The sequence below is a fragment of the Mandrillus leucophaeus genome, unplaced genomic scaffold (genome assembly GCF_000951045.1).
Source record: "Mandrillus leucophaeus isolate KB7577 unplaced genomic scaffold, Mleu.le_1.0 Scaffold108, whole genome shotgun sequence".
Lineage (NCBI taxonomy): Eukaryota > Metazoa > Chordata > Mammalia > Primates > Cercopithecidae > Mandrillus > Mandrillus leucophaeus.
The window spans coordinates 761,231-784,628 of NW_012098987.1; the positions used below are offsets into that span (position 1 = coordinate 761,231).

The window sequence follows — 23,398 nt, forward strand, 5'->3', positions numbered from 1 at the left end:
CCGGAGAGGCAGGGAGTGTCAGGCCCATTTTACCGGCGGGCAAACTGAGGCTCAGGAATGCTGGGTGATTTGCCCGAGGACGCACACAGAGGGAGGGGCCAAGCCGGATTCCACCTCGGGACTCCCCGCTTCTGGGGAGACCGGTGAGGCTCCCGCGACACGGCCCTCCCATCCCCAAGCCTCTCGTGCAGATCTCCGCTCTGTGGGACTTGATTGCGGGCTGCCGGCCCGTGGCTCCAGCAGGCAGAGAGAGGACGGGAGAGGAGATGGCTACGAGGCTTGGCCGCAGGTAGCTGTGGTGCTCCCCCGACAAGGAACAGGAAACCCTCTTCGTTTGTTAATCTAAATATACAAAAATAAAACTAGTTGCTGGGTTCTGAGACGGAGTCTCTGAGGCATTAGGAGGCCCACCCTTAGTTTTTCTTTTCTTCACGCAGGAATCAAGTCCCTGGCCTGGGGGCGGCAAAAGGAGATGGGCAGTGGGTCGGTGGGCGCGCGGGCTCAGACCTGGGGCTTCTGAGCCCACGCCCAGGCATCTGGGACCCCTCACTTCTGAGGCCACCTCCAGCCCTTTAGAATGAAGGGCTGGCACAGTTCTACCAGGATGCACATTTAGTGACTTCTGTCAGACTGAAGCATCCCCTCGCCCCAAGCGCCTGAAGTGTGAGGGGCACTGTTCTAAGTGCTTTAATTCGCATTTGTTTAATCCTCGCAGGAGTCACCTTGAATGGGCACTCTTATCCCCACTTTACAGAAGAGGAAACTGAGGCACGGAAAGACTGAGTGATTACTCAGGGGGCACGCTCCAAGAAACAGGGAGAGAGAGGATTTGGACCCAGACAGGCTGGCTCCATAGTCCTCTGGACTTTGGTGTGGCTGATCCAACTCAAGCCTTCTCCTTTTTGCCTCTTCTGTGATCTTGCATGCGTTTGTGCAGAGAACGAGAAGGCAGATCAAAGTTACAAATTCTGTAGGAACATCACTAAGCAGAATCTTGGGTGCTGTCCCCACCTCTCTGTACCTGCTCCCTCCCAGAGGAGCCAGCCTGCACTTACTGCCCCGGGCCCTCTCTATCTGAGAAAAGTTGAAGGTACTTGATATTAATCTGTACATAGTGGTTTTGCAGGTTAGAGTCTGAGATCCTCAGTTTCCTTATCTGGAAAAGCTTCTTCATAGGATCTGCTTCATAGGATTGTTATGAGAATTAAGTAAGATGGTGTGGGCCGGGCGCGGTGGTTCACACCTGTAATCCCAACACTTTGGGAGGCCTAGGTGGGTGGATCACCTGAGGTCAGGAGTTCGAAACCAGCCTGGCCAACATGGTGAAACCCTCTCTCTACTAAAAATACAAAAAGTAGCCGGGTGTGGTGGTGCATGCCTGTAACCTCAGCTACTCAGGAGGCTGAGGCACGAGAATCACTTGAACCCTGGAGTCAGAGGTTGCAGTGAGCCGAGATTATGCCACTGCACTCCAGCCTGGGCAACAGAGTGAGACTCAAAAAAACAAAAAGATAGTGTGGGTGAAGACTTTAGCACACTTCTCCATACATAGCAGATGCTTATTCGCTGTTAGTTCTCTTTTCTGTTCCCATCCATATATTAATAGATTTATTTGTCGTTGTTCCTCAGTATTTAAGTATTTAGCATAGTACTTGCATATGGTAGGTGCTCAGTTAATGCTAGTTTATTAAATTGATGTATAAAACAATATATAAAATATATAAATCTGTATAAACTATGTTAAAAATATAAACGTATAACATAAACATGTTTATAAATGGATAAACATATAAATACAATTATTTAAGTATAAGATAAGAATGTAAAAATTTAAAAGCAAAAATATTACACCTGTTTGAGAGTTTGTAGAGCAAAAGGTTAAGAGCACAGGCTCTGTCTAGATCTGACTGCCTGGGGGCAAATCCTGGCTCTGCTGTGTGGCCTGAGGGATTTACCTGTCTGTGTCTCGGGCTCATCTGTAATCGGGAGACAACGCCTCCTCCAGACTCTGGATGGCATTCGGAGAGAGCAGTGCGTGGCACACAATATGCATCTGTTATTATTACTGAGGCTGCCTGTGACACTTGAGCAGTTCACATGAGGTAATTTAAATGAGACACTGGGTCATGGGGGATACTTTTCACAAGGGCCATCTCGGGGGGCTCAGGCAAGGCAGCCTCGTCTCATCACCTCCTTAGGCTGGCTCTGGACCATTACAGGATGTGTGTGTGTGGTTCAGGGTCCTCCTGGCTGTGAAGATCTGAGGCACGTGGTACTTCTCACTGGTGTGTGCCATCTTCTGGGGGTTCTTTCTGTAAAATAAACCTCAAACAGCCTCCAACCTGGAGAATCAACTATCTAGATATAAGGCCATCAAACTTTTAATGGTTGGGCAGTTTGCCAAGTGCTGTCTTGTATTTTGGTGTTCACCCCCGCTGAGGAAGCCAGATATCAGAAAAGTGAGGTCAGCTACATTCCACAGTGGTTGAGATAAAGGGTCACTCCTATTCATGAAAAGGGCCCAATGGGGACTGCGTCTACATCATCCCAAACACTTGGATGAAAGGCCAGCTGTCAGTCATTGGATGTCTCCTCAGCTGAATGATGCTGTCTGAATATTTGGGAACCCCCAAGTAGAGAGTAGAGATTGTACTAAAGTAATTGTGTTTTTTGCCATTGCTTTCAATGGAAAGCAATGAGAATTGTTATGAGAATTAAGTAAGATGGTGTGGGCTGGGCACAGTGGTTCACACCTGTAGTCCCAGTGCTTTGGGAGGCCAAGATGGGTGTATCACCTGAGGTCAGGAGTTCAAAACCAGCCTGGCCAACATGGTGAAACCCTCTCTCTACTAGAACTACAAAAATTAGCTAGGCGTGGTGGTGCGTGCCTGTAATGTCAGCTACTCAGGAGGCTGAGGCATGAGAATCGCTTGAACCCTGGAGTCAGAGGTTACAATGAGCCGAGCTCGCACCATTGCTTCAATTGAAAGCAATGGCAAAAACCACAATTACTTTTGCACCAACCTAATAGTGGCGCTAGCCGTCAACTGTTCCCTAGAAGAGTATCTCCAGGCATGGCCCCTGTGCCTGGGAGAACCTATGTGCCACAGAGGACTCAAAATCTGGGATTTTGCAGAGGAATTTGTTTAAAAAGCAGAAGAGTGAGATTAATAAATAATGGGGAGGGGGGTAAGGCCCCCAGAAAGCAGATTTGTTTTTAAGAACTAAATGTCCTCAGTTCTACAATTCGCAGAGCCAAGTTAGAACATAGACTGTAGAAATATACTACAGGTAGAAGCCCGTTACACCTAGACTGAAGACACATCCAAACTGCTATGCTGTATCAAAGCGTTTTTATGCCACCCTAGGCTGTTTACTTGCTATTTGCTTTAAGGGAGTAATTTTGAATGTAATCACTGTCAGGGGTTACAATGAAATCAGAAGGATAAAAAGCGCCCTTTCTTTTTCAGTTGGATAAAATGCATTCCTCTCTCTGATTGTATTACAGATTTTGTTGTTTTAAATATGTGAGGATTTCCTGCTGGGCTTTTCAGGAGGAGTGCTTTACCACTTTTCACCAAGTGGGGGCTCTGCTCAGCTGCACTATTGAGCGCAGCTTTGCAAATTCTCTGAGATAGGACTAATTCTTAGGGCTTCAGTGATGCTGTGGGCATTTTTGCTGCAAGATCTGCAGCCTGTGCACAGCCACCTCTGGTGCGGACTTGATTTTGTGTACTTTGAAAATTCCAGGATTTATATTCCATTCCTAGTCTTTGTTGAAGGCTTAGGCCGAAAGAGTACTTCTGAGCTGAATTTTGCTCACTACTGAGGCCCTGTAAGATTCCATCTCCATTAGAGCTGGACCCACACACCACTGGGACCTGTCCTTGGAAAGATGCTCCCAGACTGTTTATTTGCCAGCTTCTCTTTTAGCTTGATTGCCTGCCAAGCAGACTTGTAGAAGTCAGAAGAAAAAAGTATTAGCCCTAAGAAAGAATAGAAGCTAAAACATTCATTGAGCACTTTGCTTGCTGGGTACTATTTAAAATAAGTTATCAGATGAAATCATGTGATCCACATAAAACTCTTATGATGTAGGTGTTATTAGTATTTCTATTTGCAGACGGGAAAACAGGCTTCAGGAGAAAGGTGAGAACCTCCTTGCACACCACTAACTAGGAACATAAATAGGATTTGGACCCAGGCAGTCAGACACTAGCGTCCACATCCTGAACCTCTATGCTATACTGCCTGGCCAAGCCTAGGCATACTGAAAAGTGTGTGTTATAGAAACTGATTCTATGGCAACTCATCTGTCACAGGACTCTCGCTTGACTGTTTTAAGACAGATAACTAAATTTTTTTTAAAGTGGCACTTACGATTTCTGCACATGTTGAACAGTAGCTGAGTTGTTGAGATTTCTTGAAAACTGGTCTCAGAGCTCTTTGTTTGAAACATTTGTCACATGAGCCAAATACATTAGCAAGAAAGGTCTGATCACACATCTTCTACCCAAGATGAACTGAGAAAAAGTGAAAAGAAGGGAGAGGGTGTGAGAAAAGCCAATGGTTTTAGCTTTCTAAAATCTCTTCTTGCTTGTACCATGGTAGCTATTCAGACGTCTACATGTGGGATAGAGTATATGCAATTAATTTATAACCTTTCAACTATTACAACATGCTGGGGCAATACAACTCATTTATTTAATCAGTGAGAAAGCATCAGACAATAGGTTTTCTGAACTTAACGCGTCTAACCAGTTTTTTGGCAGCTGGCAGACACAGTCAGGATCGATCCTGGCAGCACAGTATCAATTCTGTGGGGTTTCACAACGGAAAATGTTGTTGTAATGGATGCTATAATTTAAAACTTTTAAAAACATTCCTCCCGTCAGGGTGAACTTTTACAGTAAAGATAAGGGTCAGCAAATGATGGAGCCTGACCCTAACCAAAGCCAGGGGGCTGAGTAAGGGTGGTGTGGGTTCCCTGGAAGGCAAGCACCCACTTATTAAACATTTGACAGCCAAAGACCCAGGGTCCCTGTCTGTTCACAAGGAAGTCAACAGACAGGCCCAGGCCGCTGCAGGGAGGCAGCCTTGAGGCAGCACAAGCATCTAGTGGTTTCAGGGACAGGCTGTGGCTGCCTGGTCCCGGACCACCACTGAGGCTAGTTACCTGACCTCTCTGAAGCTTGGTTTTGCTAATCTGTCAAGTGGAGATCTTAAAATCTACCCTCTGGGGTTATCAGGAGAATGATAAGAGTCAGTGCATAAAGCACTTAGCTCAAGGTTGGTAATACAGAGAGTGCGCCAGTGCCCTGAGTGGCAGCAGTAGCGGGAACAGTGGCTGCCTTGGGAAGGAGGGATAGGGGAAGGGGCAGGGTGAGGCTGGAGATGCGAAGGAAAAAATGAGAGGAGCCTATGGCAACGGTTCAGACAAGACGTGAGGAAGTCATGGACTAAAGGTGAGAAAGTAACTTTTATCTGAGGAATGCAAGCCCTTTTAAATTATCAGGCCCAGAGAGTCATGAAAATGAGACAGCAATAACATCCTAGTCCCCACTTTCAGCTGTGTATTCATCTTTTTATTATTATTATTGTTATTGTTATTTTGAGACAGAGTATCTCTCTGTCTCCCAGGCAGGAGTGCAGTGGCACAATCTTGGCTCACTGCAACCTCATTCTCCCGGGTTTAAGGGATTTTCCTGCCTCAGCCTCCCAAGTAGTTGGGATTATAGGCATAAACCACCATGCCAGGCTAATTTTTGTATTTTTAGTAGAGACAGGGTTTCACCATGTTGGCCAGGCTGGTCTCGAACTCCTGACTTCAAGTTATCTGCCCACCTTGGCCTCCCAAGGTGCTGGGATTACAGATGTGAGCCACCATCCCTGGCCTCATCTCTTGAAACTGCTTGCTATTCACACAAGTAGCTAAAAAACAACCTAGGCCGGGCGCGGTGGCTCAAGCCTGTAATCCCAGCACTTTGGGAGGCCGAGACGGGCGGATCACGAGGTCAGGAGTTCGAGACCATCCTGGCTAACACGGTGAAACCCCGTCTCTACTAAAAAATACAAAAAACTAGCCGGGCGAGGTGGTGGGCGCCTGCAGTCCCAGCTGGTCGGGAGGCTGAGGCAGGAGAATGGCGTAAAAACCCGGGAGGCGGAGCTTGCAATGAGCTGAGATCCGGCCACTGCCCTCCAGCCTGGGCGACACAGCAAGACTCCGTCTCAAAAAAATAAATAAATAAATAAATAAATAAAACAACCTAATAATGCCACACTGGACACTATAACCCATACCCTGTAGTGTAACAATGTATAGCCAATCACTAATCAATGTTATTTCTATAAACCAATGAGAATTCCTGACAACTTTGTATCAGCCAACTCCCTGTCCCTCTTTTTTACCTTTGAAAAAAAAAACTGCTTGTAACAAAGGCCAAACAGAGATAATGTTCAAAGTTACTTGGGTCTGGGCCTTCCAGGCATCTGTCCTCACTTTGGCTCAGGTAAACTCCTTAAATCTTGTTTTGTGCTACAGCCTCTTCCTTTTAGGCCCACAGAGCAATGTAGTGGGATGGACTTGGACCATGCTTAGGAAAGAGAAAGAGAAGGAGCTGGATTTGGCATGTGGGGTTGAGGAGAGGGAGATGTGGGTGCTGTGACCTAGATTTCTTTGGGAGACCGAGGGGTTATGTTGCCATTGCTGGAGATGAGGACAAAGCGGTTAAGGGGGAAGGGAGGCCAGTGTGGCCCTGTCAATTTGGTAGGTGTTCCAGAGTGAGTCCCTTCAAGATTCAGAGAAATGACTCCCTGAACATAAAGATAATTGGGAGTGGTGGTCTGAACATTTCAACAGAGTCAAATCTGAGAGGGATGCATTTATGGGGGAGGTGACAGTGGGGACATTTCTGATGAGAAACCTCTGCCATGTGGAGCCCACCCTGGGGCTGGAGAGAGAATGGGGAGCTCATGAGTTGGGCTGAGCTCCTACAGCAAAGGGGCGGCCAGCACAGTTCCAGAGACCTCTAGGCAACAAAGGCATACAGGGCATCCCTTAGGGACAACAGCTCGAAAGGAAACCAGCTACCAACTGCCACAGAGTGCCCAGCCCTTGCCTCTCAAAACTATCCTGGGAGGGGGGCAGGACATCTGTGTTACAGCTGAGAAGAAGCAGGGGGATTAAGTAAGTCCAAGGTCAGCGGCAGAGCTGAGTCTGTAAGTAGCGTGAATACACACTTTGGAACCCTTCCAAGCTAGCATGGTCAAGCCGCATGGTTTTGTCACAAAAGGTGAGTTAACAAAAAAGGGCCTGCCCTCCAGAGCCTGGCCCATGGTGGGGCTTGGTAACTGTTGCACCCCACTCCCCAGCCCTGTAAAAGGCAGCCAGTAACAAGGTCAGGCTGAGCACTCCCAGTAATAGCATTAGGACGGTGAGCCACGGGCTGTTAAGCAAGGGAGCAGCGTCATCCATGTGGATTATTCCAGAATTTGTGCTTCCAGAAATAGGTCAGAGACAGAGAGAGAGAGAGAGACAGAGAAGGGACGGCAGGAAAACAAACTAGGTTAAGAGATTGCTGTGTTCTGCAGAAGAAGAAATGAGCTCCAGACAGAGGAGCAGCTATGGAAATGGAAGGCGAGAGGAACCCGTGGCACCAAGTAGAGGAGGAATAGAAGGATGGCTGGGAGGCACGGAAGAGAAAGACAAGTAGAAAAGATGGCCGATATTCCATATCTAGATAGAGGCAATGTTTTTCTTCTCAAACTAAATTGCGAATTTTTTCAAATTATAAAAGATACTTATAATGTTCATTATAAGTAACTTGAAACAGAGGGCTGGGCGCGGTGGCTCACACCTGTAATCCCAACACTTTGGGAGGCTGAGGCGGGTGGATCACTTGAGGCCAGGAATTTGAAACCAGCCTGACCAACATAAGGAAACCCCATCTCTACAAAAAATACAAAAATTAGCCTGGCATTGTGGCGTGCACCTGTAATCCCGCTACTCGGGAGGCTGAGGCAGGAGAACCACTTGAAGCCAGGAGGCAGATGTTGCAGTGAACTGAGATCACGCCACTGCACTCCACCCTGGGCAACAGAGTGAGACTCCATGTCAAATAAGTAAATAAATAACTGGAAACAGAAGGACACAAAAAGGGGAAGGTAATCGCCTACATGCCCTATGCCAATAAAAATAACTGACTTGTTGGCATTTTATGTTTTCTTCTAGTATCTTTATAAGCATATATGTGTGTGCTTTTTAAAAAATTGGAATTGTATGCCATATACTACTTTAACTTATATAATAGCATTTTCATCTTCGCGTCATTGCATATTGTTGGAAAACACTATTTTTTAACGGATACTCCAATTTTTGAGTCATATGGGCCTCAAGTCATATCACATAGCTAGCATTTTAGACCTCACTGGTTAAACATGGTCAAGCTACAAACTAAATTTAAAGCATTTTAAAACTGTAAATGTTATACATATGATTGTAGAAAGTTTGGGGGGAAAAAGGTATAAGGAAGAAGATAATCACCTATAATCTCACGACTCAGAGAAACTTCTTTTTACATTTTGGTGTATGCAAGAATAGATTTGAGACCACAGAGGTCATACTGTTCATGTATACTGATGACATTTCTATATCTTGATGTTTTTCACTTAGTATTTATATCATGAGCTAAATTTAATTTTAGTACTTTCTGTTGTACTTATTGTCAATAATCCTTTTTATGATGAGAGAATTTTTCACAGCTAGAGCCAATGTTTCGATGAACATTTTGACAAGAAAGACAAAAATGCCCCATTTAACAAATTTTGACATGAAGTTGCTTTCCAGTAGGAGTTCATAGAACTTCTCAAACCTTCCCCTAATAACCTTATGCCAAGCACAAACTGTCTTTGATATCTGTTTTACCTAAATATATGGCTTAAAAATTACCACAGAAATACATGTTTATTTTAAAAAGAACCAATACCAAAGATGAGAAGGTAAAACTTGAATCCCCCATCACATGCCCTGCATTTTCACTGCCCTTATTTGGTTTGTTGTTTATTCTTCCAGACTTTTCTGGCACAAACACATAGATACAGCTTTGGTAGTCATGCAAATAGGGCTACTTGCTTTCTTTGTCTAACATATTCTGTTAACACTTATAGATCTACCTTTTTTGGTAATAGGTTCAGCATTATTCTGTCCTATGGAGTGTCATAATTTATTAAACCAACTTCCTGTGTTTGGATACATAAGGTATATCCACTTTTTACTTTTAAAATACTGCTTCATTAACTCAATTAAAAATGGACAAAAGGACTTTCATACATTGCTGGTGGAAAGGTAAAGTGGGGTATCCATTTTCCAACGGTGCAGCTGTGGAAAACAGTTTGGTAGTTATTCAAAACATTAAATATACAGCTGTTATCATATGACCCCACAATCCTCCTTCTAGATATATACCCAGGATAATTGAAAATGTATGTTCACTGGCCAGGTGTGGTGGCTCACGCCTGTAATCCCAGTACTTTGGAAGGCCCAGGCGGGTAGATCACCTGAGGTCAGGAGTTCAAGACCAGCCAGGGCAACATGGTGAAACCCCATCTCTACTATACAAAAATTAGCCAGGCGTGGTGGCAGGCACCTGTAATCCCAGCTACTTGGGAGGCTGAGATATGAGAATCGCTTGAACTCACAGGATGGAGGTTGCAGTGAGCCGAGATCACACCACTGCACTCCAGCCTGGGGAGACTCCGTCTCAAAAAAAAAAAAGGAAAAAAGAAAAAAAATGCATGTTCATGACAGCATTATTAGCCCAAAGTGAAAGCACCTCAAGTGTCCACTAACTGACAAACGAATAAACAAAATGTCTATCCCTCCAGTAGACTGCTATTCAGCAACAAAAAAGAATGACATTCTGACACATGCTACAACATGGTCCAACCTTAAAAATGCTATCCTGGCCGGGCGCGGTGGCTCAAGCCTGTAATCCCAGCACTTTGGGAGGCCGAGGCGGGTGGATCACGAGGTCAGGAGATCGAGACTATCCTGGCTAACATGGTGAAACCCCATCTCTACTAAAAATATAAAAAACTAGCCGGGCGTGGTGGCGGGCGCCTGTAGTCTCAGCTACTTGGGAGGCTGAGGCGGGAGAATGGCATGAACCCGGGAGGCAGAGCTTGCAGTGAGCCGAGATCATGCCACTGCACTCCAGCCTGGGAGCACAGCGAGACTCCGTCTCAAAAAAAAAAAAAAAAAAAAAAAAAAATGCTATCCTATGAAAGAAGCCAGACACAAAAGGCCACATATTGTATGATTTCATTTATGTAAAGTGTACAGGATCAGCAAATTAGTAGAGACAGGAAGCAGATGAGTAGTTGGGAGGTGGAGGGAAGAGAGAATAAGGGGGAAGGAGGGAGTTGGGAGTGGCTGCTTAAGGGGTATGGGATTTCTTCTTTAGGGTGATGAAAATACTCTGGAGTTAGTGACAATGGTTGCAAATCCTTGTAAATAAACTAAGAAAACACTGAAATATTTGTTTTAAAATGACGGGTTTTAAAATATGAAACAAAACATGTGGACATCATATCTCAATAAAGATTATTTTTAAAATGGACAAAAGGCTTGTGTAGTCACTTCACAAATGAGGATACTTATATGGTCAATAAACATATAAAAAAGTGCTCGTTATCATTAGTCATCAAAGAAATACAAAGTAAAACTACAGTGTGATACAACTACTTACCCATCAGGAAACTTAAAAAGCCTGACAACACAAAAGTGTGGGCAAGGATACAGAGATTGGAACTGCCTTTCTCTGCTGGTGGGAGTGTAAGTCGGTATAACCACTGTAGAAAACTGGTTGGTAGGAGCTAATAAAGTGAAACGGATATATTCTATGACCAAGCAATTCTACTCCTGCATACATACGCCACAGAAAATAATGCTTATTTCCTTTAAAAACACACACACACACACACACACACACACACAAATGTCATAGCAGCTTTATTCATAGAAGGCCTAAACTTGAAAGACCCAAATGTTCACCAGTTGTAGACTAAATTGTGAAATGAGCATAGAGTAAAAAAGAACAAATTGATACACACAGCAATGTGGATGTATCTGACTTACAACTACAAAATGTTCTGTGTCAAAAACCTTTTTCTAACCCCATAAACTGTACTCAGAGGCTTATGTTGTCATGTGTCACCTGGATCAAATTTTAAAACTAACTTAGTGATTTTAAGTATGCTTAATCTTTTTCCTGATGCCACTATTAATGTAAAAAACACTTTACTGTTTCAAAATAAATTCATGTGTATTGTAGAAAAATTAGATTTTACAGATTAACAGCAACAAAACCCCTCACCCATGCTCCCACCACAAAGACCTGCTAACACTGTGGCCTGTACTCATCTGGATGCTTTTCCGAGCACTTCAAAAGCTGGAGTATTTTAACTAAATGTCAGCATGCACGTACCTTCCAGAGTCAGCACTGGGAGCCACAGAGCAGACGGTGAGAGGTGAGGACTAGCGCAGCTTGAGGTGTGAAGCACCTCTCCCACCGGTTAATCTCCTTATCTTCTCAGAGTGCTTCTCAGCTTGCTTTCTTCCTCCACTGCACTTCCATGCTCCCTGCTGGGCACGCGCTGCCATCTGCATCCCTCACTCACCCCTGGAACCTTCTGCCCAGCCTCACTGTGGAGGGAGACCTTGGCAGGTTTGACCTCTGTGTCTGAGCCCACTCACTGAGCAGGCCTCACATTCACCTGGGCCGCATGTTCTTAACATTTCTCTATTTTGGTCTCCTTGCCACTGTCAGCTTTGTAGAACTGATCAAGACTGTGGGGTGAGTGCCTCCCTCTCCCCATGTTTCCACACATAAACTCCTCAGCCTCCACAGGTCTCCCTGTCCCCAAACATGACCTACTTTGTCCCATGGTTGACTCCCCGCCACACACACACAGTCCTCCAACAGGACTTGGCTCCGTCAGTTCTCTCCCACCTCATCAGCAGTAGGATGAAGGCAGGGATGCAGAGGATGTGGTACCTGCCCTCTGGGGCTCACAGGCCTACAGAGGAAGTGGGCAGCATTTCTGGCTTCCAGCCCAGGGTAAGTGCTGTAAAACAGGCATAAATCCTGAGTTATGGAAGCCGAAAATCAACCGTGATGGCTCCTCATGGTGTGGGGAAGGTCTAGAAAGGGCATAGAGGTCACAGCTCAGGATCAGAAATCCAGCCAATTCTCTGCCAAGTAGCCCCTCATTCTGACACAGTGTGGAAGCACCCTGGAGACACAGCCTGAGCCAGCACTGTGACATGTTTACTTCCTTTCTACACATTTTAATATACTTTAAATGAGATATTATGGATCTGTAAAGATTCTAGCGTCTTTCAGTGTGACCCTAAAGAAAGGCATAAAACTTGTGCACTTAAGAGACATGTCATCTCCTTGCAATGAAAGAATCTGACCCAATTCATTTGGTAATTAATTTTATTTATTAAAGTATTACAAAGTTCTACTTTTCATTTTTTCATGTACAATATATTGAAATGAACTAAACTCAATCACTTATAATATGAAAAGATATTATTACATATTAGCAGGGTGATATCGCTTCATAATCCTGTATTATTGCTACCTCTAAGACACTAGTCTATATTATAGAATCACAGCTATCACCTGTGACTGTTAGACGCAGAAGGTGCAGTTGGGATTCTTGGGTTGGTAGCACAACAGCACTGGATCCACAGGCCAGAGACTAGGAGTGCTTATCAAATGAGGTTTTAGGCTCTGAAAGGAAGGAATGAGAAGGTGTGCCGGGACAAGAAATAGCCAGTTCCCATAAAACTTGGGAAACATAGATTTCTCAAAAGGAGGGTCCGACATAATTTTTTAGTTACTTTTGGAGAAAATTTAAAAATAAATACATTGAAATGCTGATTAGAGAGAGAAAATAATTTAGGTTGCCTTTTTAAACTGATTTTTTTTAAAGTTATTGTATGAAAGGCATTAAAAATTAAAAAAAATTATGGTGAATATGTTGGTAGGTAAGATGTGAAGTTCTTTCAGAGAAGATAAATGGCACGGCAATTACGCTTTAATAATATATTAGTTTAAAATAGATATACACATAAAAATACTTCATATGATTCATCTCAGATTGAACACTCTCTTAAAAATTAAAAGGGTCAGCTGGGTGAGGTGGCTCATGCCTGTAATCCCAGCACTTTGGGAGGCTGAGGGGGGCGGATCACAAGGTCAAGAGATCGAGACCATCCTGGCCAACATGGTGAAACCCGTCTCTACTAAAAATACAAAAATTAGATGGGTGTGGTGGCGTGTACCTGTAGTCCCAGCTACTCAGGAGGCTGAGGCAGGAGAATCACTTGAACCTGGGAGGCGGAGGTTGCAGTAAGCCGAGATCACACCACTGCACTCCAGCCTGGCAATAGAGCTAGACTCTGGAGTCTCAAAAAAAAAAAAAAATTTAGAAGGGTCTAAAATAAACTTTTTTTTTTTTGAGATGGAGTCTGGCTCTGTCGCCCAGGCTAGAGTGCAGTGGTGCGATCTCGGCTCACTGCAATCTCTGCCTCCCGGGTTCACGCTGTTCTCCCAACTCAGCTTCCCGAGTACCTGGGACTACAGGCGCCCGCCATCATGCCTGGCTAACTTTTCTAAAATAAACATTTCTCAATGCAGGGCATTTTCATTAAAACGAATTCATGAAAACCTTCCGTCCCCAGCAGGCATGGGGCAAGAGAGCTCTTGGCAGGCCATGGTGGCCAGATGGGATTATTTCCTGGAAGACTGAGCCCTGGAATCCACTTGCAGCTTTGTAAATGTACTCAGGCTTCACATGAACCTTAGAAAACTTGGAAGCCACTGTGTCCCCAGATCTCACTCCCTCCTGGTAGAGCCCTGCCACAGACAGAACAGATCAAGAGGCACGTGGAAGAAAATATGAGCCCTCCAGGAATTTCAGTCAAAACCAGCTGAGATTTGAGAGTGAGACATGGCTTTTCCAACTACAGCTGGTGTGTGTGAATTCTTACAAAATTGCAGCAGCAGCACTGTCACTGTGGGTGAGAGATGATGTGGTCCATTTGAGAAAAGTCTATTTTCTTCCTTAAATCACATTCCAATTTCCATTGCCAATTAATAAACCACATCCCTCATATTGAACCTTCACTTAGCTTTTGAGGAAAAAGTGCATTGACTTTTTCTCCTGCTATAACCTATTCAGAAAGCCTAGCTTGAAACTGCTGGGGATCTGAATCATTTCCAGAGCATGTGGAGAGGGGGTAAAAGGAAATGTGACTTGAAAGAGATATTTGGTATCCAACATCAGCTGTGATGAATCCTCACGGCTATTTAGGAGAGCCTGGAATCAGAATCAGAGGAAAAATGAGTAAGGAAACTAACATGTTCTGCTTTACTGCTACCTGAAAGTCAAGGCAAAACACAACTATCTCTAGTGGAGAACTCCTTGCACCATCACGTGAAATGACATACATGAGAGCTTTTTAACAACAGCACAATTCCAAAGTCTATCCAGGGCTTCCAGATCAGCTCTCATGAACAATTAACTTGCCTGTTTCACTTCAGAAGTTAATTTCCCATGGGATGAGCTGACCATAAATCTGTTTTATATTCTAATCTATTCTAATCAGCATAATTCTAAGGTCAAACATGAGTAGATTTCAAGTATTACATTTTTATTGAACCCAACTTTCTTCTTCATTCATGGGTTTGCAACCTTTTTGCTCTCAGGACTGCTTTATACTAAAACATTACCAAGGCCCCAAAAGCTTTTGTGTATATGGGTATGACTATCAGTACTTGCCATATTAGTAATTAAAATGATTTATTAATTCATTAAAATAAGCTCAATACATGTTAAACATAAGTTTCCAAAACAAAGAAAATTTAGTGAGAAGTGGTATTTTCTATTTTTGCAAATCCCTTTAATGTCTGACTTAATATATCATATATAATCATATATTATATATGCCATATTTTAATATATATGTCATATTATCATATATATAACATATCATATATATCTGTTTCTGCATTCAATCTGTTGTGATACGTTATTTTGGTTGAAATACATGAAGAAAATCCACAGGTATCTATGTAGAAAATCCACAGGTATCTATTTAGAAAATCCACAGGTATGTATTCAGAAAAAGGAAGAGTTTGCAGACCCTCTTCAAAGTGTCTCAAGGACTCCCAGGGATCCTTGAGCCAAACTTGGAGAACTGCTGCCCTAGCGTTCCTTAGGGGAGAAACTTTAGGGATTATATAAGAAAAAATGGTTATACAAATGATTATAAAAGAAAAATCATCTCGGTTTCCATTCAGCCTCTGCCCACTTGCATGGTATTCAAAGATCAGTAAGAAATAAGATATATTGACAGAATACAGCATGGGAATCATGGTTTTGGTGTTTTCATTCCCTTCCCACCTGGACTAAGGTGGATTCTGAAAATTTCACAGGAAAATTTCCTGCTTATCTTTGAGCTAGGTGCCTTCCATTTGTATATGTGGGTAAATGTACTTTAATCCTGGATTTCTGTAATGTTAATTAAATATCAACATCTTATACCATAGTTAGGAGATAAAAATTAAAAGGCACATCCTTAAGAATCTCACCTGTACTTTGCGAACAAAGGATGGAGTCACTCTCTTCTCAAAGTCATCTATAGGCGTGTATGAATTAAGGATCTTTATGATCTGGAAACAGTACATAACATGGTGTTAGACCATGCAAAATAATAACTCTGTTCATAAAATAATGGTTCTGGTTATTGGGAACCATTGGGAAGCACAGGTGGTTCTTTTGGCCTATAATTTGGCTCAGGAACTGTATGTTACCTATTTCCAAGAAAAGAAAACAAAGGGAGAAAAGTGCCATAGGGAGCAAAGGCAAATCAGATAATCAGACATCAGTAAGAGGAGCCCCTTCCAGGCTCCCCACCTCCCACATGCCCACCCCTCTACATACACATTTGTGAGTTTAATGGGCAGGGAATGCATTGCAGAGATTTGTGTGTATGTGTGTGTGATTATTATTATTATTATTTTTGACATAGGGTCTCCCTTTATTGACCAGACTGGGATGCAGTGGCATGATCTTGGCTCACTGCAGCCTCGAATCCCTGGACTCACATGATCCTCCCGCCTCAGCCTCCCAAGTACCTGGGACCAAAGGTGTGTGCCATCACCCCCAGCTTTTTTTTCTTTTTTTGGTAGAGCGTCTTGCTATGTTGCCCAGACTGGTCTCAAACTCCTGGGCTCAAGCAATCCTCCCACCTTGGCCTCTCAAAGTGCTGGATAACAGCTGTGAGTCACCTCGCCCAGCCCATTTCTGTGTGTTTAAGACCTAGTGTTAGTATTTAATAAATATTTATAGATAAAAGGGTGGGCCATGGGTGATAGGTATGATCCCAAGAGAACACACAGAACCAGGGTGCCCACAGCGGGCTAAGCCAAGAAAGGCAATGCCCACTGCACTGATGTGTCAGGGAAGAGCCAGGGAGACACCAGGCAAGTCCGGTCACCTGTACAGCAGACAGTGAGGTGCAGCGTTCGTAGATCTCCTTAGCATCACTGTCTGTGGTCTTCTTGACCTGAAGCAACCAGGCTGCCTGAGAGAGGGGCTCCAATGTTTCCTTTGCTAAGCTGTTCTGCAAATTCTTATCTTTAAGCCATTCTTCTAAGTAGCTGATATTGCACCTGGAGGGAAAGGCAGAAGAACAGAGAACACTTTAGGGAAGGGTGCTAGAGCCCCGTGTGTGTCCCAAGAGGGTACCAGAGTTTGCTGAGATCCTTAAGACCACAGCTCAGCAGTTTCTCATCTGCAAAATGAGGGAGCTGGACTGATGATGAGCTCTCCTGATCCAGAGTTCTAAGACTCATGGTGGTCTAGACTGAGGGGCCAGAACAGCTATAGACTTTGGGGACAATCTGAGCAAAGAACAGTGATTGCAATCACTTATGAAATACAATTTTGAAAACTGATTAAAGTAAAGAAACAGTGATATCTGAAGAGAAGACTTCCATAAGTATAAAAAACTGTTTTCTTTTTCCTGAATTGGTAGAAGTCTTTCAATTAGCGAAGGCTTTCTTTCAGTCGACTGCAGTTTTTATTCTTATTTCTGTCACTAACTGCCACATGGGTTTGAGTTAAGAGGCATGGGTTTTAGTCCTACCAATCCACTGTGTGAGCCTGGGAAGTTAACTGACCTCTCCAGGCACAATGAGAGTGTTGAGAACCCTCAAACATTGCTAGTGGGAATGTAAAATGGTACAGCTGTTGTGGAAGACAGTTTGGTGGTTTCTCAAAATTGAATACAGAGTTACCATATGACACAGCAATTCTACTCCTAGATATGTACTCAAGAGAAGTGAAAGCATGTCCAAACAAAGCCTTGTACACAAATGTTCACAGCAGCATTATTCGTAATAGCCCAAAAGTGAGAACAACCCAAAATATCCATCAACTGATGAATGAATGAACAAACTGTGGCATTATCCCTACAATGGGATATTATTCAGCAATAAAAAGGAATGAGGTGCTGATATTTGCTACACGGATGAACCTCCCAAACATTACGTAAGTGAAAGAAGCCATCCACAAAAGGTAACATTTTATGATTCAATTTATTTTTAAATGTCCAGAATAGGCAAAATCTGTAGAGAAAGAAAACATATTAATGGTTTCCTAGGCTGGGTGGAGTAGGGAGTTGGGGTGGGGGATGAGAGTGGCTGTTAATGGGTATAAGGTTTCATTCTGGAGGGATTAACATGTTCTAAAATTGCATTATGGTGATAGTTGCACAACTATGTAAATATATCAAAAAGACTGAACTATATACTTTACTTATTTATTTTTGAGATAGCGTCTCACTCTATCACCCAGGCGGGAGTGCAGTGGCCCAATCTCAGCTCACTGCAACCTCCATCTCTCAGGTTCAAGCAATTCTCCTGTTTTAGCCTCCTGAGTAGCTGGGATTACAGGCACCTGCCACTACGCCTGGCTAATTTTTGTATTTTTAGTAGAGACAGGTTTCACCTTGTTGGCCAGGCTGGTCTTGAACTCCTTGCCTCAAGCGATCTGCCCACCTCAGCCTCCCAAAGCGCTGGGATTATAGGTGTGAGCAACTGTGCCCAGCCTGAACTACATACTTTAAACAGGTGAACTGTATGGTATATAAATTACATACCAATGAAACTGCTAAAATTGAGTGTTGAATAAAGTGATCTCTAAAGTCAGTTTCAGCTCTGGGCTGGGCATGGTGGCTCACGCCTATAATCTCAGCACTTTGGGAGACTAAGGCAGGCTGATCACTTGAGGTCAGAAGTTCGAGACCAGCCTGGCCAACATGGCAAAACCCTGTCTCCACTAAAAATACAAAAAATTAGCTGGGTGTGGTGGCGGATGCCTGTAATCCCAGCTACTCGGGAGGCTGAGGCAGGAGAATCACTTGAACCTGGGAGGCGGAGGTTGCAGTGAGTTGAGACTGTGCCACTGTACGTCAGCCTGGGCGACAGAGTGAGACTTTCTCAAAATAAATAAAGTCAGTCTCAGCTCTGACCTTAACGATTACCAATGCCCCATGTGGGTCTTCTTTCTGGCTGTAACATTTGGACAGTGATGCTGAATTAATGTTATTCCATAGGATAGTGGGTGTGAGATAACATATCTTGCATTGGTTCTCACTATCCCCCATTTTTGCATTGCTACTTTTGTCCCACTAGTTTGAGTTCTTATTACTTTTGTTTAGGTTTTTGTTGTTGTTGTTGTTGTTGTTGTTGTTTGTTTGAGACAGAGTGTCAGTGTCGCTCTGTTGCTCAGGATGGAGAGTAGTGGTGCAACCTTGGCTCACTGCAAGCTCCGCCTCCTGGGTTCATGCCATTCTCCTGCCTCAGCCTCCCGAGTAGCTGGGACTACAGGCACCCACCACCATGCCCAGCTAATTTTTTGTATTTTTAGTAGAGATGGGGTTTCACCGTGTTTAAGCCAGGACAGTCTCAATCTCCTGACCTCGTGATCTGCCTGCCTTGGCCTCCCAAAGTGCTGGGATTACAGGCATGAGCCACCGCACCTGGCCCTTTTAGTTTTTATTACAGGTTTCGTGGGGCTCCCATCTCAGCCCTTCTAATTCACCCTATTCAAATACTGCCGCAGTCTATTCTAAAATCTGAATTTTGAGCACATTAATTCTCCCACTCAAAGATGTGTAGTGGGTTTCCAGTTCCTGGTGAGATGGAGTAACCACACTCCATCTTGTCTGTCCCACTGAACGCAGCTACAAAGCCTGGATGGAATGCACTGGGCAGCTATTTGAGGACTTGAAAAAATAAATAGTAGCAGGTGTACTGGGGAAGATGACCAGAATTTGAAGTACTTCCAAGTCAAAAGTGAGATCATCACTTTTCCCCTCTGCTATTCACTGGCCTCTACTCGCCACAGTTTGAAACTCAGAGGTGGGCATCAATGCCAACAAAGACTTCCAAGGGGAGCTCTCTGGTTCTAGCTCAAGGAGCTGAAAAGGGGCCTCCTAATGCTCAATGCCCTACCTTTTCCCTCTCCTTTTTCTCTATACTTTCATGCTCAAGTTCCGATCCCATGTCGACAGCAGTGGTGGCAAAGGAGGCCAGGAGGAACCTAAAACTCGAAGAGAAGGGAAACTTCCTTTCCAATTGGAGGATCTGTGGTTCAAGGTTCTCTCTTTGCCCTCACCATTTGACCCCAGATGGGGACCTGCAGTAAGTACATGGCAGAGCAAGTCAAGGAAAGCTCCAGTTTTCTAGCTGAAGCACCCAAAAGGGGGCAGAAAGTAATAGGAATGCCAAAGAAAGGGAGGAGCCTGGGAAAGTTGGGAAAAGCAATTTGTTAAAGTTCTTTATTAACTCCTGGGTTTATCCCTGAGCCCATGCATGAATCTGACCCTAAACAGCATACACAGACTTTGAGAACTGAACTATGAAACATACCATTACCCAAGTTTCAAGGTGGCCATTGTTTTTCACATATATGAAACGGACCCAAAGAGCACTACAAAATCCTTACACATGGAAATGACATGAGAACCACAAAACATAGAGGATGGTCAGAACTTGCAGTCTGGACCCAAATGCACTGTCCACCTGATGAAAATATCAACATTCTCTGTTGCGGGAAGTCAGGGACCTTGAACGGAGGGACTGGCTGAAGCCGTGGCAGAAGAACACAAATTGTGAAGATTTCATGGACATTTATTAGTTCCCCAAATTAACACTTTTATAATTTCTTACGCCTGTCTTTACTGCAATCTCTGAACGTAAATTGTGAAGATTTCATGGACACTTATCATTTCCCCAATCAATACCCTTGTGATTTCCTATGCCTGTCTTTACTTTAATCTCTTAATCCTGTCATCTTCTTTGTAAGCTGAGGAGGATATATGTCGCCTCAGGACCCTGTGATGATTGCATTAACTGCACAAATTGTTTGTAGAGCATGTGTGTTTGAACAACATGAAATCTGGGCATCTTGAAAAAAGAACAGGATAACAGCAATGTTCAGGGAACAAGAGAGATAAGACTTCTGGCCACCGATGAGCCGGATGGAACAGAGCCATATTTCTCTTCTTTCAAAGGCAAATAGGAGAAATATCACTGAATTCTTTTTCTCAGCAAGGAACATCCCTGAGAAAGAGAATGTGCCCTGAGGGTAGGTCTACAGACGGCCCCCTTAAGGCAGCTGCCTTTTACAGTCGAAGCCGAAGGGATGAAATAAGCCCCGGTCTCCTGTAGCACTCCCAGGCTTATTAGGATGAGGAAATTCCCGCCTAATAAATTTTGGTCAGACAGGTTGTCTGCTCTCAAACCCTGTTTCCTGATAAGATGTTATCAATGACAATGTATGCCTGAAACTTCATTAGCAATTTTAATTTCGCCCCATCCTGTGGTCCTGTGATCTCGCCCTGCCTCCACTTGCTTTGTGATATTTTATTACCTTGTGAAGTATGTGATCTCTGTGACCCACAGCCCTATTCGTGCACTCCCTCTCCTTTTGAAAATTGCTAATAAAAACTTACTGGTTTTACAGCTCGGGGAACATCACAGAACCTGCCAACATGTGACGTCTCCCTTGGACACCCAGCTTTAAATTTCTCTCTCTTGTGCTCTTTCCCTTTATTTCTCAAACCAGCCAAGACGCATAGGAAATAGAAAAGAACCCATGTTAACCATCGGGGGCGGGTTCCCTTGATAATTCTCCATATGATTTAAAGACTTAGAGTCTTGGCCAGGGATGGTGGCTCACATCTGTAATACCAGCACTTTGGGAGGCTGAGGCAGGTAGATCACTTGTGATCAGAAGTTTGAGACCAGCTTGGCCAACATGGTGAAACTCTGTCTCTACTAGAAATACACAAATTAGCCAGGCATGGTGGTGCGCACTTGTAATCCTAGCAACTCGGGAGGCTGAGGCACAAGAATTGCTTGAACCCAGATGGAGGTTTCAGTGAGCCAAGATTGGGCCGCTGCACTCAAGCCTGGGTGACAGAGCAAGACTCAGTCTCAAAAAAAACAAAAACAAAAAACAAAAACAAACCCCAATAAAAACTAAAAAATAAGACCTAGAGTCTCATTATACAGTATTTAAAAATATCCAATATACAATTCAAAATTGGCATATGAAGAACCAGAAATATCTCAACTCACATTAAACAAAACAACTAATAGAAGTCAACACTGAGATGACACAGATATTCAAATTATCTGACCAAGACTTTAAAGAAGTCATCATAAAAATGCTCCAAAAAGTAAAGCCAAAATCTCTTGTAATGAATCAAAAGATATAAAGTCTCAGAAAAGAAACAGAAGATATAAAGAAAAAACAAATGGAAATTTTAGAATTGAAAAATACAATAATAGAAATAAAAGAACTCACTGAATGGGCTTACTAGCAGAATAGCGATGACAGAGGAGAGTCAGTGAACTTGAAAGGATTAACAGAGATTATCCAATCTGAACAGAACAGAAGAAAAGAACTAAGAAAAAGGAGCAGAATTTTATGGACCTGTGGGACAATAATGAAAAGTCTTTAACAGTTGGTTCACTGAAGTTCCGGAAAGAGAAGACGAAGAGTATGATGCAGACAAAATATCTGAAAAAATGGTGGCTGAAAATGTACCAAATTTGGTGAATGGCCAGATTCAAGAAACTCGGGAAATTCCAAACAGGCTAAACCCAAAGAAATCCACACCCAGACGCATCACAAACTGTGGAAAACTAAAGACAAAGAAAAAATCTTAAAAGCAATCAGAGAAAAATGATGCATTATTTATGGGGAATAGTTCAAATGACTATGGATTTCTTATCTGAAACCACAGTAGCTAGAAAAAAAGTAAAACATTTTTAAAATGGTGAAAGAAAACAACTGTCAATCCAGAATTCTACATCCTACAAACATATCCTTTAGGAATAAAGGTAAAGTGAAGACATTTTCAACTGAAAGAAAACTAAGAATTTATTGCCAATGAAACTCTAAAAGGTACACTAAAATACTTTCCTCGGGTAGAAGGAAAATTACATCAAAATGAGACTTGGAAAAAAATGAGACTTGGAACATTAGGAATGAAGAAACAACAGAAATGGTAAATACCTGGTTGAGTATAATAGACTATTCTTCTCTTACTGAATTCTTTAAAATACGTTTGATGGTTGAAAACTAAAGTTATAATATTGTATGGTATAGTTTTTGATGTATGTAGATCTAATATATAAGATCACTGCAACATAAAGTAGGGAGGCTAAAGGGACCTACATGATAGTAAGATTTCTACATTCCACTTGATGTGGTAAGATATGGATTCTAAATAGACTGTGAAAAGTTAAGTATATGTACTGGAATCCCTAGAGCAACAACTAAAAAAAAGATCAAAGGGATAATACTAAAAACAAAAACAAACAAACAAACAAAAAACAGATAATTTAGAAAGGGATACTAAAAAATTTCAAATAACCCAGAAGAAGCAGATAAAGAAAATGGAGAAGTGAAAACCAGAAGGAACAAGCAGAAATTAAAAAATGGTAGTCCTAAATATAAGCATTATATTACATTAAAATGATCTAAACGTCACAGTTCAGAAGCATAGATTCCAGCCTGAGCAACATAGTGAGACTCTGTTTCTACAAAAATGGCATATGCCTGCAGTACCAGCTACTTGTGGGGCTGAGGAGGGAGGATCACTTGAACCCAGGAGGTCAAGGTTGCAGTAAGCCATGATCATGCCACTGGACTCCAGCCTGAGTGACAGAGTGAGACCCTGACTCCAAAAACAAAACAAAGAAGCAGCAGCGTAGATTGTCAGGTTGGATTTTAAAAAAGTAGATGC

At 43.1% G+C, this 23,398-nt stretch overlaps 2 protein-coding genes across 2 annotated transcripts in view; both read right to left on the bottom strand.

The window, feature by feature from the left end:
• The window catches only part of GNB5 (guanine nucleotide binding protein (G protein), beta 5), a 68,978-nt gene extending 57,447 nt beyond the window's left edge, over nt 1-11,531 (bottom strand). Inside the window, 3 exon segments of the mRNA XM_011986285.1 lie at nt 551-562; nt 4,381-4,523; nt 11,480-11,531. Coding sequence (XP_011841675.1) covers nt 551-562; nt 4,381-4,506 — 138 coding nt within the window. The 5' untranslated portion in view covers nt 4,507-4,523; nt 11,480-11,531.
• Nucleotides 11,532-13,983: 2,452 nt separating this feature from the next.
• The window catches only part of MYO5C (myosin VC), a 120,246-nt gene continuing 110,831 nt past the window's right edge, over nt 13,984-23,398 (bottom strand). Inside the window, 3 exon segments of the mRNA XM_011986298.1 lie at nt 13,984-14,388; nt 15,663-15,743; nt 16,571-16,745. Coding sequence (XP_011841688.1) covers nt 14,236-14,388; nt 15,663-15,743; nt 16,571-16,745 — 409 coding nt within the window. The 3' untranslated portion in view covers nt 13,984-14,235.